Source organism: Megachile rotundata, chromosome 15 (genome assembly GCF_050947335.1).
Source record: "Megachile rotundata isolate GNS110a chromosome 15, iyMegRotu1, whole genome shotgun sequence".
Taxonomy (NCBI): domain Eukaryota; kingdom Metazoa; phylum Arthropoda; class Insecta; order Hymenoptera; family Megachilidae; genus Megachile; species Megachile rotundata.
The window spans coordinates 11996113-12008720 of NC_134997.1; the positions used below are offsets into that span (position 1 = coordinate 11996113).

Sequence of the window (12608 nt, forward strand, 5' to 3'; positions counted from 1 at the left end):
CCTCAAATCAAGCCCCGAATTTGAATTCGGAGATTTATGGAGTTGGAAATTTGAGAATTTAAAGATCCTAAATTTAAGAATCTATAAACTTAAAATCTTGCCTACTAAAAATCCCCAACTTGTAATACGAGTTACCCATCCTACATTCCTATGGGTTGGGTCGATCCATATTTTGGGGGTGCCCCACCCCGATTTCTATCCAGTTACGCCAATGATCGCAATTACAATGACGAGGTTAATCGAGATGACCGTCTAAATATCACGGTGGGAACGTTCTGATGGCTTCTCTGATTGATTGTCTATAATTGGTATCATTACACTAAAGAGAAAGCATTATTAAATACTACGAACACTAAGTATCCTATAAAACGTAGTACATATTAAAAATATCCGAACGCGTTTGTTTGATGTCTCCTGACTTTTTTTAGACTCGTAGGCTGCCAGAATGACGTAGCAAGTTCTTTGTTAAATTTACATGACTGTTCAGAAGACTGAGGTGAAGCGTTTAAAACATCAGCTAAGTTTTGTTCACATTTTGCATGAAATTTGCAAGGTCTACTTCCTTTCCTTAACCTCTAGCTATCATCCCGTCGCAATTAGGATGTCTAGGTCGTAGCGAAACAAGAGGCTTTCTCCCAATGGCAGACTTTTACTTTTGCCATCGGCATATTGAACATCGGCTATCTGCAACGATCGTGCATCGCAGTATGTAATTCTGATGTACTCGAATTCGTGACTGCGCATTGAACTTAGCGTGACGCGTTTCTATGAACGATCAGAAACGCTGTTATTTCGGTGTCGACGGGTGAAATTTATCGAAGCCCTTTCGCGAAACTCCCTTATCACGGTGCATTAGCATACGTGAAAGTTTTCTAGCGACACCGGTTACTGGAACACGCTTATTTTTCTAGCCACAGTTCAGTTGCGATCGCGCTCGCCTGCGTACGTTCTCTGTCGAATTTTGTGCGCGAACCTTCGAAATTCTATCGATTATCACGAGTGAATTCGTAATTAAATCGTATGTAGATTAACTGTGATTCGAATTAGGTTACAGTACGGTTTCGACGCTTTTACAGTGAAATTTTGATGTAATTGCATTCACGTAGTTAGTTACATCACTCAGAATTTGATAGTAGTCGAATTATAACGTGATGATCAGGTTATTGGGGAATTATAATACCCTAATTTAATGGAAGTGCAATTTTAATACGCAAAAGTTGGGTATATATGCATTGCAATAGTCGAAAAAATTCGTATTCAAATTCCGGCGCGTCAAAGTCGGATGCGCAGAACCACTGCGCAGCGAGGTGCGGTGCGCAGACAGTGCGCGGAATTTAAATTCATAAAAGTTACAACTCTTTCAACATCTAGATTGGAACACATCGAATACATAATTATAATGAATTCTAATACAGATACGTAAGCTTCATATTCTATACTTGTAAACTTCAAATTACTGCGCGCGAAATTCAAATGCACCAAAACTTCTATATTGTGTTGAAGACTTGTAGAATTATGAAACTTTGAATTCGGTCGATATAATTTCTAGTCCATACTGTATAACTAATCTAGTCATATAATTAACTAAAATAATAATAATGCCAGTTATTATTTTAGTGAAAAGAGTTCTGGTATTTCCAAAGTAGAATTTTTAAAACGTTTCCGTGTAGGTGCAAATTGACCTCTATTCAGAAACGGTAGAACGCCGGTAGGAAGGCCGATACACGCGTTGAAATCTCCAAGCCGGTGGGAGGTGTACTGCTCCACCTTTCATTTGACTTTGACAGTTCCATTATGGTATCGAAGCTAACGGCAAACAGTACCGTACTTGACGCTAGTGAATCAACGTGTGCGCCGATATGTCGAGGTATATTCCTCGCTGTTTCCTTACCATGGATATCATCTCTATAAACGTCATTGAACTGTCAACGTTCGACAACTTTATGTTTCCTCGCGGATTTCTCTTTGATTCTCGTCGCTTGCTTTTAAGATACGGTGCAGTGTGCAGTGACAATTCTCAGCTTTAATACGTTTCGCTTAAAATCTTAAGGAACCAATGTGAAGTGTAAAAATTCTGGATTTGCAGTGTCTAGCGTAAAGAATTCTAACAAATTTTTCCACAGCCACTTTTTCATCCCTGAATTTTTAGTAATTAAATTAAATTCGCAAGAACCGGTTAGGATTTATGGGCAAAGGAATCCCCGAGAGCATTTGGACAATGCTTTTAGCGTAACATCGGTTGCACGCGAATCTGCAATCAGCCTAATGGCGAATGATTAATCGGACGAATTCCGACAAAAGGACGGGTTGAAGAACTCTGTCCTATGTCGCTCGGTTCGACCGGAAGGGAGATATTCAACGATCCTTAACAACTCGTTAAAGGTTTCGTCTAAATCGCGGTTTTCGAGATGCAACCTAATTCTTTTTCACCGACGAAATCGCGCAACCGTTTACTCGGTTGCCTTCGACGGTCAGCGCTCTTTAATGAGGACGCTTAATTATTTCGTAACGATTTCTGGTTCATGCCGCTCTCTTATGATATTTTTACTGGAACTCTTAATATTCCGAACGGGAATATGGAGATTTGGAGAATGGGGATTTGGAGATGTGATGATTTAGGTCATTTAAGAATATGGTGATGCAGGAGTATAGGGGTTGATGAGGACGGGTCCTTTTGTGATTCAGACATTATAGATAATAGTATTTAACTGTTCTAAGTTGTAGAAATTGTAATATAGTTATTTTGTCATCTGGAGATTCTGGAAGAGAAATTTTAGGACATCAAAATTTTAAGATGTGAAGACTTGTGAGATGTTATAAGACTTTATGATATTTAAGATATTTTAGGCTCTAAAGACTTTATGATATTTAAAAAGATATTGAGATAATATTTAAGGTATTTTAGATTTCAAAGACTTTATAATATTTAATAAAATATTAAGATGATATCTGAGGTATTTTAGGCTCCAAAGACTTTCTAATATTTAAAAAAATATTAAGATATCTGAGATATTTTAAGCTTCAAAGAATGTATGATATTTGAGAAGATATTGAGATAATATTTAAGATATTTTAGACTTCAAAGACTTATAATATTTAATAAAATATGAAGATGATATTTAAGATACTTTAGGCTCCAAAGACTTTATGATATTTAATAAAATATTAAAATAATATTTAAGATTTTTAAGCTTCAAAGAATTTATGATATTTAAGAAGATGTTAAGATGATATTTAAAATATAGTCTCCAAAGAATTTATAACATTTAAGAATTCGTTGATTCTAGTAACATATTTTTTCCTCATTAGATAGTCCTGAAAATATACATATTTTTTTCCTTATTTGTATAACATAATGAGACCTCTATCATTACAAAAATAATATATCTTCTAAATGAACATATATCGAACTTCCCCCCGATAATTGATATCCGATAATGACTTTTTAAAACACTTCGCCTTCTTAACTTTCCCGCAAGGTTCGTTATCTTCGTTAACGGATGCGCAAGTTTCTTCCAGCGGAAGACACTTCGCTAAACGAGAAGTGAATTTAGATAACACTTAAATGAAAGATAAGGGGAAATTGCAAGAATTAATTTAAACCAATACGTTTCTGAGTTTCTCCACAATTTCCCGTTTATGGAAAATAGAATTTTATCGCGTGTTTTTTAGTACTATCGAAAGAGTGAGAATCGTTCGCATGTAATTAGTCGATCGTGTAACTAGAACGTGTCAGTGGATACCGTTTGTTCTTGTTCGGTATATCGAGGCCTCACGTACGAAAAAAGGTGTTGAATAACGATGAGTGACGATACTAAAAATTTCTGAAGGATTTCATTCTGGTTTCTGCAAAAAAAAATGTTGGAAATTGTGTACAAGGAAATTTCGCAACGAAGAGTTAATTAAGAGGTTTCTAACCGGAAGAGTAACAGTATCTTGTCGAATCTTGCTCGAAATGATTCAAAGACAATCGGAATTTCATTTCCGATGATGTCGCACGTGTACGAGCTTCCTCCTCTGCATATTAATCGCGCGTCATTAGAAAGTCGTGATTGTCAATTAACCGGAAAGGAACGAGTGAAAACGTCATGATAACTTGTCCATATCAAACAGATCGGGGTTGAAAAATCCGAGCAATAAATCAGAGGTTGCTTATTTATCGGTGTAGGAATTAGAAATCTATAGGACTTACAGAAATTACATATAGGACTTATATATAACTTGTAGAGATTTATAGGACTTATATAAATTTATAGAACAATGCAAATTTTGACAATGAAAATTTTAGCAGCGCAAATTTAATTTTCACCTCTCTCGTCTTCACACGCCATTTTAACGCCTGTAATATAATTTATTTCATTCCTAAAAAAATCGCTGGACATTTCGTTTCCCCCTCCTAAAAATAGCAAACCCCATACCTCTAAAACCGAAACCTTCTCAGGTCTATTGGGTACCGCAATGTATCTTGGATAAGTAAGACGCTTCCGACATCGGCTGATAAACCAAAGAGCACTGTGATAGCAAACTAAAGATGAACCACGAAATTGTGAGTGAAAACAGTGAAACTACCGCATCGGTTCGACGTTGATCAGTGAAAACGATCATGTTCACGATGATCGAGCCGAGAAACGACAGGGTGTCCAACACCCAGACAAAACACCATTGTTACCAGGTGATAAGAACCACCAGGGTGCACCAGAGTTCAAGGAGCTCGAGGATGGTTACCGTTCAGGAGAAGGTCATCAGATCGCGGCTGCAGTTGGGATATTCGACTCCTACCAACTTCATTAATCGGTATTTATTATTATTTTGTTACAAGGGAAATTCGGAAACTTACTACATTTTTAATATTATGGATATATCTTGTTAGATACTGTAGATATATTGTTAGATGTATAGATATGTAATAGGAGCTTGTTAAATAATACTGTAGGTATATCTTGTTAAATAATACTGCAGATATATCTTGTTAAATAATACTGCAGATATATCTTGTTAAATAATACTACAGGGTCTCACAACTAGTGTAAGTCTCTATAATGGTAGCTGACGTGATTCTGAACAACTTTTCCCTTTGCAAAAATTGGATTCGAAGCTCCGTTTTTGAATTATTAAGGAAAAACCAATCAGAGCGATTACGCATGCGCAGACGAACCAATCAGAGCGACTACGCATGCGCAGACGCGAGAGCTTCGAACCTAGCGTCTGCGCATGTGCAGTTCTTGCGCTCCGAATGGTCCGCGTTTTTCCTTAATAATTCGAAAACGAAGCTTCATATCGCATTTTTGTAAAGGGAAATTTTGTTCAGAATCACGTCAACTACCATTAGAGAGGCCTACACTAGTTGTGAGACACCCTGTTACATACTGTGGGTCTTGTTAAATAGTACAATAGATATATCTTGTTAAATAATGCTACATATATACGTTATCATGTCAGGTAGATTTTGAAGTGTAAGTCTGACGTGATTTCATGACATAAAAGTATTACGAAATAACATGTAAAGCTTGAAACACTATTGAGACACTGTAAAATAACTATTGAAACATTTCGTTAACGTTGTTAATATAAAATAGACAAATACCGTAGTCAAGTACCACACTTGAACCCTCTCAAGTTGACTAAGGTCTCTCTTCCTGAAAGTATCTTAAAATAGCAGTCCTGAAGTACAAAAATAGTCCTAAAAATAGTACCTCAGCATACCCACAGTTTAAATTTCGATAAAACTGCCTCTGTAAACATTTCATTGCGGCATCGTCGAGAAAAAAAAAGAAAAGAATACTTTTCATTGGCAAACGAACCGCCCGATTTAACGTTTTGATATTTGGGTCGTTCTTTCATTTCTACCAGTCACAATGATCCTCCCCGGTGGAAAAGATAAAATTTCACGGAGTTTCGAGAGAAGATTTACACCGACAGCCGCGTGGGAATCGCGATCCGACTGCTCGAAAGATACTCTGCTCCCTTTTATGCATCTAATTAACGCGAATAACTTACACTCTAGCCGTTCTACGAGGGTTATACGGATTAAAAATTTCCATAAAATAGCCGGAAACCGTTTGCGCAACGCGAGCGGCATGCAGTGAGAGCTCGAAACACTGGCCATCATCCGGAAGCGAGCTACGAATTAGGACACGTTACAAGGCATGAAAGGTAATCACGAATTCGACGGTTCGTGTGTACGTTTTTATCTGTCGGTTTAACGCGAGATTCGGACTATTAGAATATTCATTTACCTGTTACTTGTCACGATCTAATAAGCTGCGCTCGAGATTCAGCAAATATTTGTTTTGATTTGAGTGCATTTATATTAGAATAATCTTTTCTATTCTTTAAACGTTTATCAGTGACCCAATCTCTAGTTTCTGGTTAAAAATAGTTTTAACTCTATTCATCACTTTTCGACACTTCTGCAATTAAATTTTGATGTACTGATTTAAATAATGTAACTAGAGGTTACAGAATTTGATAATAATCGAATTATAACGTGATAATCAGGTTACTGTGGAATTACTATACTCAGAATTTAATGAAAGCTAAATTTTAATAAGCAAGAGTTGAGTATACACAAATTATAGCACTCTGGAAACAGATTCGTATTCAAATTCCGGCGCGTCAAAGTAGGATGCGCAGAACCAGTGCACAGCGAGGTGCGGTGCGCAGACAGTGCGCGAAGTTTGAAGTCCTATCATTATCACCTTTGCAACATTTTAATAAAACATTCCTACAGTAATTTTTATTGAATCAAGCTTGCTATACGTTATTTTATAACACTTTTATGTCATGAAATAATGCCACGTTTTATATTACGAAATATTTCTATCAGTGCACTTAATCTTGCAAATCCTCTGTACTTATTATTTATACATTTGTATATGTTTTCATACATTTTCTATGATAATCCGTAAGTAGTTTTCGAGCACAAACGCGCTTGTTTATTCACACATCGATGTCGAAGGAAGGAACGGTGGTTCGTTGGCTTCTATCGGGCGGAAGAAGCCGCGCACGGTGTCTCGAATTCATTAAAGGAATTATTAAGGCGTGATGCATTACCGTGCGAGGCCGCTTCTCCGTCTCGACTAATTATCATCGACCAATTAACAACCGTTGATTGCCGTTAACGGCGCGTATGTGCTTCGCAGATTCGAAGCTCCGTGAAATAATTTCCTCCTGCAACGCCGACTATTGCTGTTATTCTTCCAACGACACCGAAAACTCTGCTACAAAACTCCTCAATAGGACAATTTTGACTTCACTAATTTTACAAGTGTTAATGTTAATACATCTAACATTATCTATAAATAATTAAGAATCAACTTCGATTTAATAAAAGATATTTCCTGACTTTACAATTGCAAAAGTACACGAGGAAAAAGATAACACATGTGGTCACGTTCAATGAAAACTTCACATGTACATACCACACATACAACCTTGAAGTCAACAGACACAATCGATAATTAATTGCAAACCAGTCGAAGGCCAATTTATAAAATTGTTCAAAGAAACAATACGAAAAAATCTCTCAGTCAAAAAAAGTAAAACCACTCTAAATAAAGATCAATGCGTATCTAAATAAAAATCAAGTTCAAAATAAATCCAACAACTGTCCATTAATAACAGCTTGAAGCAAGGTGTTCGCAAGCGAGAAAACTGGCTAGAAGCATGAAAGTAGGAAGGAAAAAAAAGTAGGAAACACAGTAGAGGCTTCTATGGCGCGTGTCCAAGTGGCAGCTGATGCTCTTCACCTGAAGCCTACGCGTCTGAGGGTTTTGTCTTGGTAGAAACGCACGAGTGGCCCCTGCTAGACTATCTCTTTCAACCCTCTTTCCTATCTTCATTGTCCTTCCCTCGTCGTGGACGTCCAAGTCAAACGGCGCTCTAAGACAATGGAAGTCTACGAGGATTTATCGAGGGCGCGAACTGCGAACTCGATGAAAGAGCATTTGTTTCCAGCAACTCTGGAGACGCGTCAGGTGGAGTTTTCATCTCGACAGTTCGCGTATCTTTTGCGTTTCTAGATTTGTGTAGAGTGGGAGGAAATATTTGGGGGGGTTTTAAGAATTTTGCAATTTGGAAGTTTGGAGATTTGGGGGTTTGAGGATTTGAGGGTTTGAGGGTTTGAGGATTTAGAGTTTTAGGACGCTAGGCAATTGGGGATGGAGGATTTGGGGATTTAGGAATTTGGAGACCTGAGAATTTGGCAAATTAGGGATTTGGGGACGTAGGAATTTGGAAATTTAGCTATTTGGGGGCGTGCAAATTTGGGGACGTAGGAATTTGGAAAATTAGCTATTTAGGGCGTTGCAAATTTCAAAGTGTAAGAATTTAGAGAACTGAGAATTTGGGAAATTAGGGATTTGGGGACTTAGGAATTTGGAAATTTAGCTATTTGGGGGCGTGCAAATTTGGGAACGTAGGAATTTGAAAAGTTAGCTATTTGGAGGCTTCTAAATTTCAAAGCTTAATTTAGGGACCTTCATCCAAATTTGCTAAATTGCAATGCGAATAATTCCACAGCACTAAATCAGCGATTCGCTCCATTCGGAGTTAATCAACGTCGACTGCCGCCACGTGGAACATGCATAATGAAATCGATATCCCGGCAATAAGCTGCAAGAGTAAGCATGATCGAGCGGCCCTCTGTCAGCGAGCACGTGAAATACCGTCGAACAATATCTTGGCTGAAGGTGGTATCCACGAGATACGGGAAATTCAAGGTGCACAAAGGGAGCACTCCAGCCTGTTCGAAATACGAACGCGTTAGAGGGCGGTCGATGATCCGCAGGAAGAGAAATAAATTGGAGGCAGGACGGCATTAAAGCCTCCCAAGAGGCGAAACATCTGCCTGTCGGCTGTTACGAGCTCGTGCCATGGTGCACGCGTGCTGTTGCCACATACACACTGTTAGAGTGTATGAAACTGCACCTGGCTTTGGCTTTTTATTTTAAACGTGGACGGACACTTATACTCTTTCAATTCTTACGAAGCTCTTTTACCAATTAACTTCTTGAGTAACTCAGTAATTCAGTAACTAAGTAATTCGACAACAGATCGCTTCATCTCTCCGCCATTTTGTATGAACAAAATTTACTGATCTTCTTCGTGTAAATCGATCACATTATTTTAACGGTGTTCAAGTACTTTTATCGCAAATGAAAGGCATAGGTAGCGATGAACCTTCTTGATTCATTGTTTTTGTACATCGATTCAGCCGATGAACTTTGGGAAAATACTTTCGAAGCTCTTTTACCAATTAACTTCCTAAATAAATCAGTAATTCAGTAACTAAGTAATTCGACAACAGATCGCTTCATCTCTCCGCCATTTTGTATGAACAAAATTTACTGATTTTCTTCGTGTAAATCAATCACATTATTTTAACGGGTTTCAAGTACTTTTATCGCAAATGAAAGGCATAGGTAGCGATGAACTTTCTTGATTCATTGTTTTTGTACATCGATGAACAGTTTCTCATTGAAATACAAAGACGCGGCTTTCTCAGGATTCGTGCACTTGGCAGGCGTGCGTTTTAAATACAATTCCGTTGCGGGAAACTTTTCCTGCAATTACGTTTCGTTTAAGACGATCGCGGGTGGAACGGCTGAAAAGAAAAATGTGATTCCGTCCGACGGGAAGAATAGTGTGAAAGTGACGCGGGAAGTATTTTTCTTTCTAAATAAATCTACGTTTCGGGTAAATTTAGTTGGTTGTGAAATTGAAAAATGTTAGAATGCTATGGGAGAGATTTTTGGGAATTTAGGGATGTGGAGGATTGAATGTGGAGGAGTTTGGTATTGGAGTTTGCGAACGTAAAGTTCTGAGGATGTAGATGTAGAGAATCTGTGGATTTGAAGATACAAGTTTGCAATATAGGGATTTAGAGATACAGAAATGTTAGGATGAGGATATAATCGTCTAAAGATAAAAAATGTGAAGACTCAATGTCTTGAGACATTGTTGTACAGATTTGTACAGAAAATTAACTTCACACAAAAATATAAAATTAATTAACTTTATAAGAAATGTCTCAATGTCTCGAATGTCTCAAAATCTCAATATCTTGAAACATTGTTGTGCAGATTTATGCAGAAATGGCATTTCAATGCCTTGAGACATTGTTGTGCAGATTTGTACAGAAAATTAGCTTCATACAGAAATATAAGGTTAATTAGCTTCATAAGAAATGTACTCCCATATTATGTATAAAAGTAGAACATGAAATAGTTCATTACGATCGTCATGAAAACTTGACCCACCACATTGAGTCTACTACAAATCCAATCAAGAGAACTTTTGAGGTCTCCGATCGCAAAGTACGCAAGCCGTAAACACACTCTCTTATCCGGTACATCTTGGACCCTTACGTAAGGACGCTTAATGGCCGAGAATTGCATAAGGTGTAGAAGGTTGAGTGTCACGGTCATCGTCGTCGATAGCCGCCATATACCTGCTGACACACATGTGAAAGCCGAGACACGTTTTCGAGGGCTGCTCGACAATCTGCCCCTTCCCTTTCCTCAAATAACGAACCACACCTGGATATATACACACCATTTATCTTCAAGTATCTCCTTAACCCAGTTCCAACCCTTTGAGAGGTAGACCAAATATGTCTAGGGTTCTGCGTAATACCTGAGGATATATTGGAGGAGCCTGAGGGGAATCTAAGAGGAACAACTATTGGAATAATCATGAAGTGTAGGTTTATAAGATTGTGGGGTATAAAACATCGTATAATATGAGAACTTGTAACCTGGGGGGACAAACAATCTGGTGGTTGTAGAACTTAAATGGTCGGAAACGTAGATATTATAGAAGACAGTTGATCAAAGAAGCTAGATACTTGTACAACCTAGGTGCTCAAGTAATTTAGGAGGACTTAAATGAACAGAAACGTAGATGATCAAAGAAGACAGTTGATCAAAGAAGTTAGATAAATGAACAATCTAGATGCTCAAGTAATTTAGGAGGACTTAAATGGTCAGATACGTAGGTGATCATAGAACTCAGTTGATCAAAGTACCTAGATACTTGTAGAACTTAGGTGGTCAAGCAATCTAGAGGCTCATATAATCTAAATGATGAGAAACATAGTTGATCATAGAACCTACTTGATGAAACTAACTAGGCACTCATCAAATCTAGTTGACTAAAGAACCTAGATACTGGTAGAACCTAGGTGGTCAAGTAATCTAGAGGCTCATAGAACATAAATGATAAAAAACCTAGGTAATCATAGAACCTAGTTGATCATACTACCTAGGTGTTCATTAAATCTAGATGACCAAAGAACCTAGATACTGGTAGAACCTAGGTGGTCAAGTAATCTAGAGGCTCATAGAACCTAAATGATCAGAAACCTAGATGATCATAGAACCCTCTTGACCAAACTACCTAAGTGCTCATTGACTCTAGTTGATCAAAGAACCTAGCTATATTCCTGTTATATTCTGAAGAACCTAATAAGTGGAACCTAAATGATCAGAATCCTAGATGATCATAGAACCCTTTTGATCAAGCTACCTAAGTGCTGATTAACTCTAGTTGATCAAAGAACCTAGCTATATCCCTGCTATATTCTGAAGCTACCTACTAGGTGGAACCCAAACGATCAGAAACCTAGCTGATCACAGAACTCCCTTAACCAAACTACCTAAGTGCCCATTAACTCTAGACACTCATTAAACCTAATTAACCAAAGAACCTAGCTACAGTCCCTATATTCCCTATATTCTAAAGAACCCGATAGAACCTAATCTAGAAAGAGCCAAAGCCTGAACCAAAGACATTGTCCGTTTATTCTACCATCGTTTTGAGGTCTAGGTCAGATGCAGTCGTGAAAAGAACGGTTGTACAGCGTCAGTGAAATTGTATCATGAAGAGAGGGATTAAATCGATCCTCGAGCAGAAGGTTGCTCACCACTGCCGAGGCCGGTGTGCACGTGCTCTTCTCGTACCCCTCGTCCCTCTAGCTGTCGTGTTCACTGATTTCCGATCCTCGTGTCGAGGACGAAGAATGCCTCTGGCTGCCAGCTGCTCGTGATCCTCCTCCTCCTTGATCTCCCAGTCTATCCTTGCGATCAGACTATCATGATCCTTCCTACCGTCCGCATCCAAAGCTTCCAACTACCTTGGAACTTCCCTCCAAATTTAGTTGTCCAACTTTCGTGGTGTTTGACTACTTTGTCTTAGACTTTGTCTACTTTGTCTTGAAGAAGTTTTGGAGTCTTCTGGTGAAGTCCTTCTGACAATCTTGAAGGGTTCTCAAGATTTGTAATTGAGTTTGTGGTGAAATTTAATACTTTATCCAAGACTTGCTTGGGACTTTTGAAGTCTTTGATGTTCATGGTGAAATAAAGTCCTTTTTACAATCTCGACAATCTTGAAGGGTTCTCAAGATTAGTAACTGAGTTTGTGATGAAATTTAATACTTTATCCTAGACTTGCTTGGGACTTTTGAAGTTTTTGGTGTTCACGGTGAAATAAAGTCCTTTTTACAATCTTGACAATCTTGAAGGGTTCTCAAGATTAGTAACTGAGTTTGTGGTGAAATATTTTAATCCAGGTCCTTGCTTAGAACCCTTTGGTGTTCATGGTGAAATAAA

At 38.1% G+C, this 12608-nt stretch overlaps 1 protein-coding gene across 8 annotated transcripts in view; it reads left to right on the plus strand.

Moving 5' to 3' along the window:
• Positions 1-12608, plus strand: part of siz (Brefeldin-resistant Arf-GEF family protein schizo) — a 67479-nt gene that overhangs the window by 45248 nt on the left and 9623 nt on the right. For 2 of the 8 annotated variants that reach the window (XM_003703481.3, XM_012286023.2), the window contains exon 2: positions 4442-4794. The exons of 5 other annotated variants lie outside the window; for them this stretch is intronic. In XM_003703481.3, the coding sequence (XP_003703529.2) occupies positions 4604-4794 (191 nt within the window). In that variant the 5' untranslated portion in view covers positions 4442-4603. Of the gene's footprint in view, positions 1-4427; positions 4795-12608 lie in introns of those variants that run through there. One more of the 8 variants, XM_012286024.2, reaches the window with a different exon arrangement.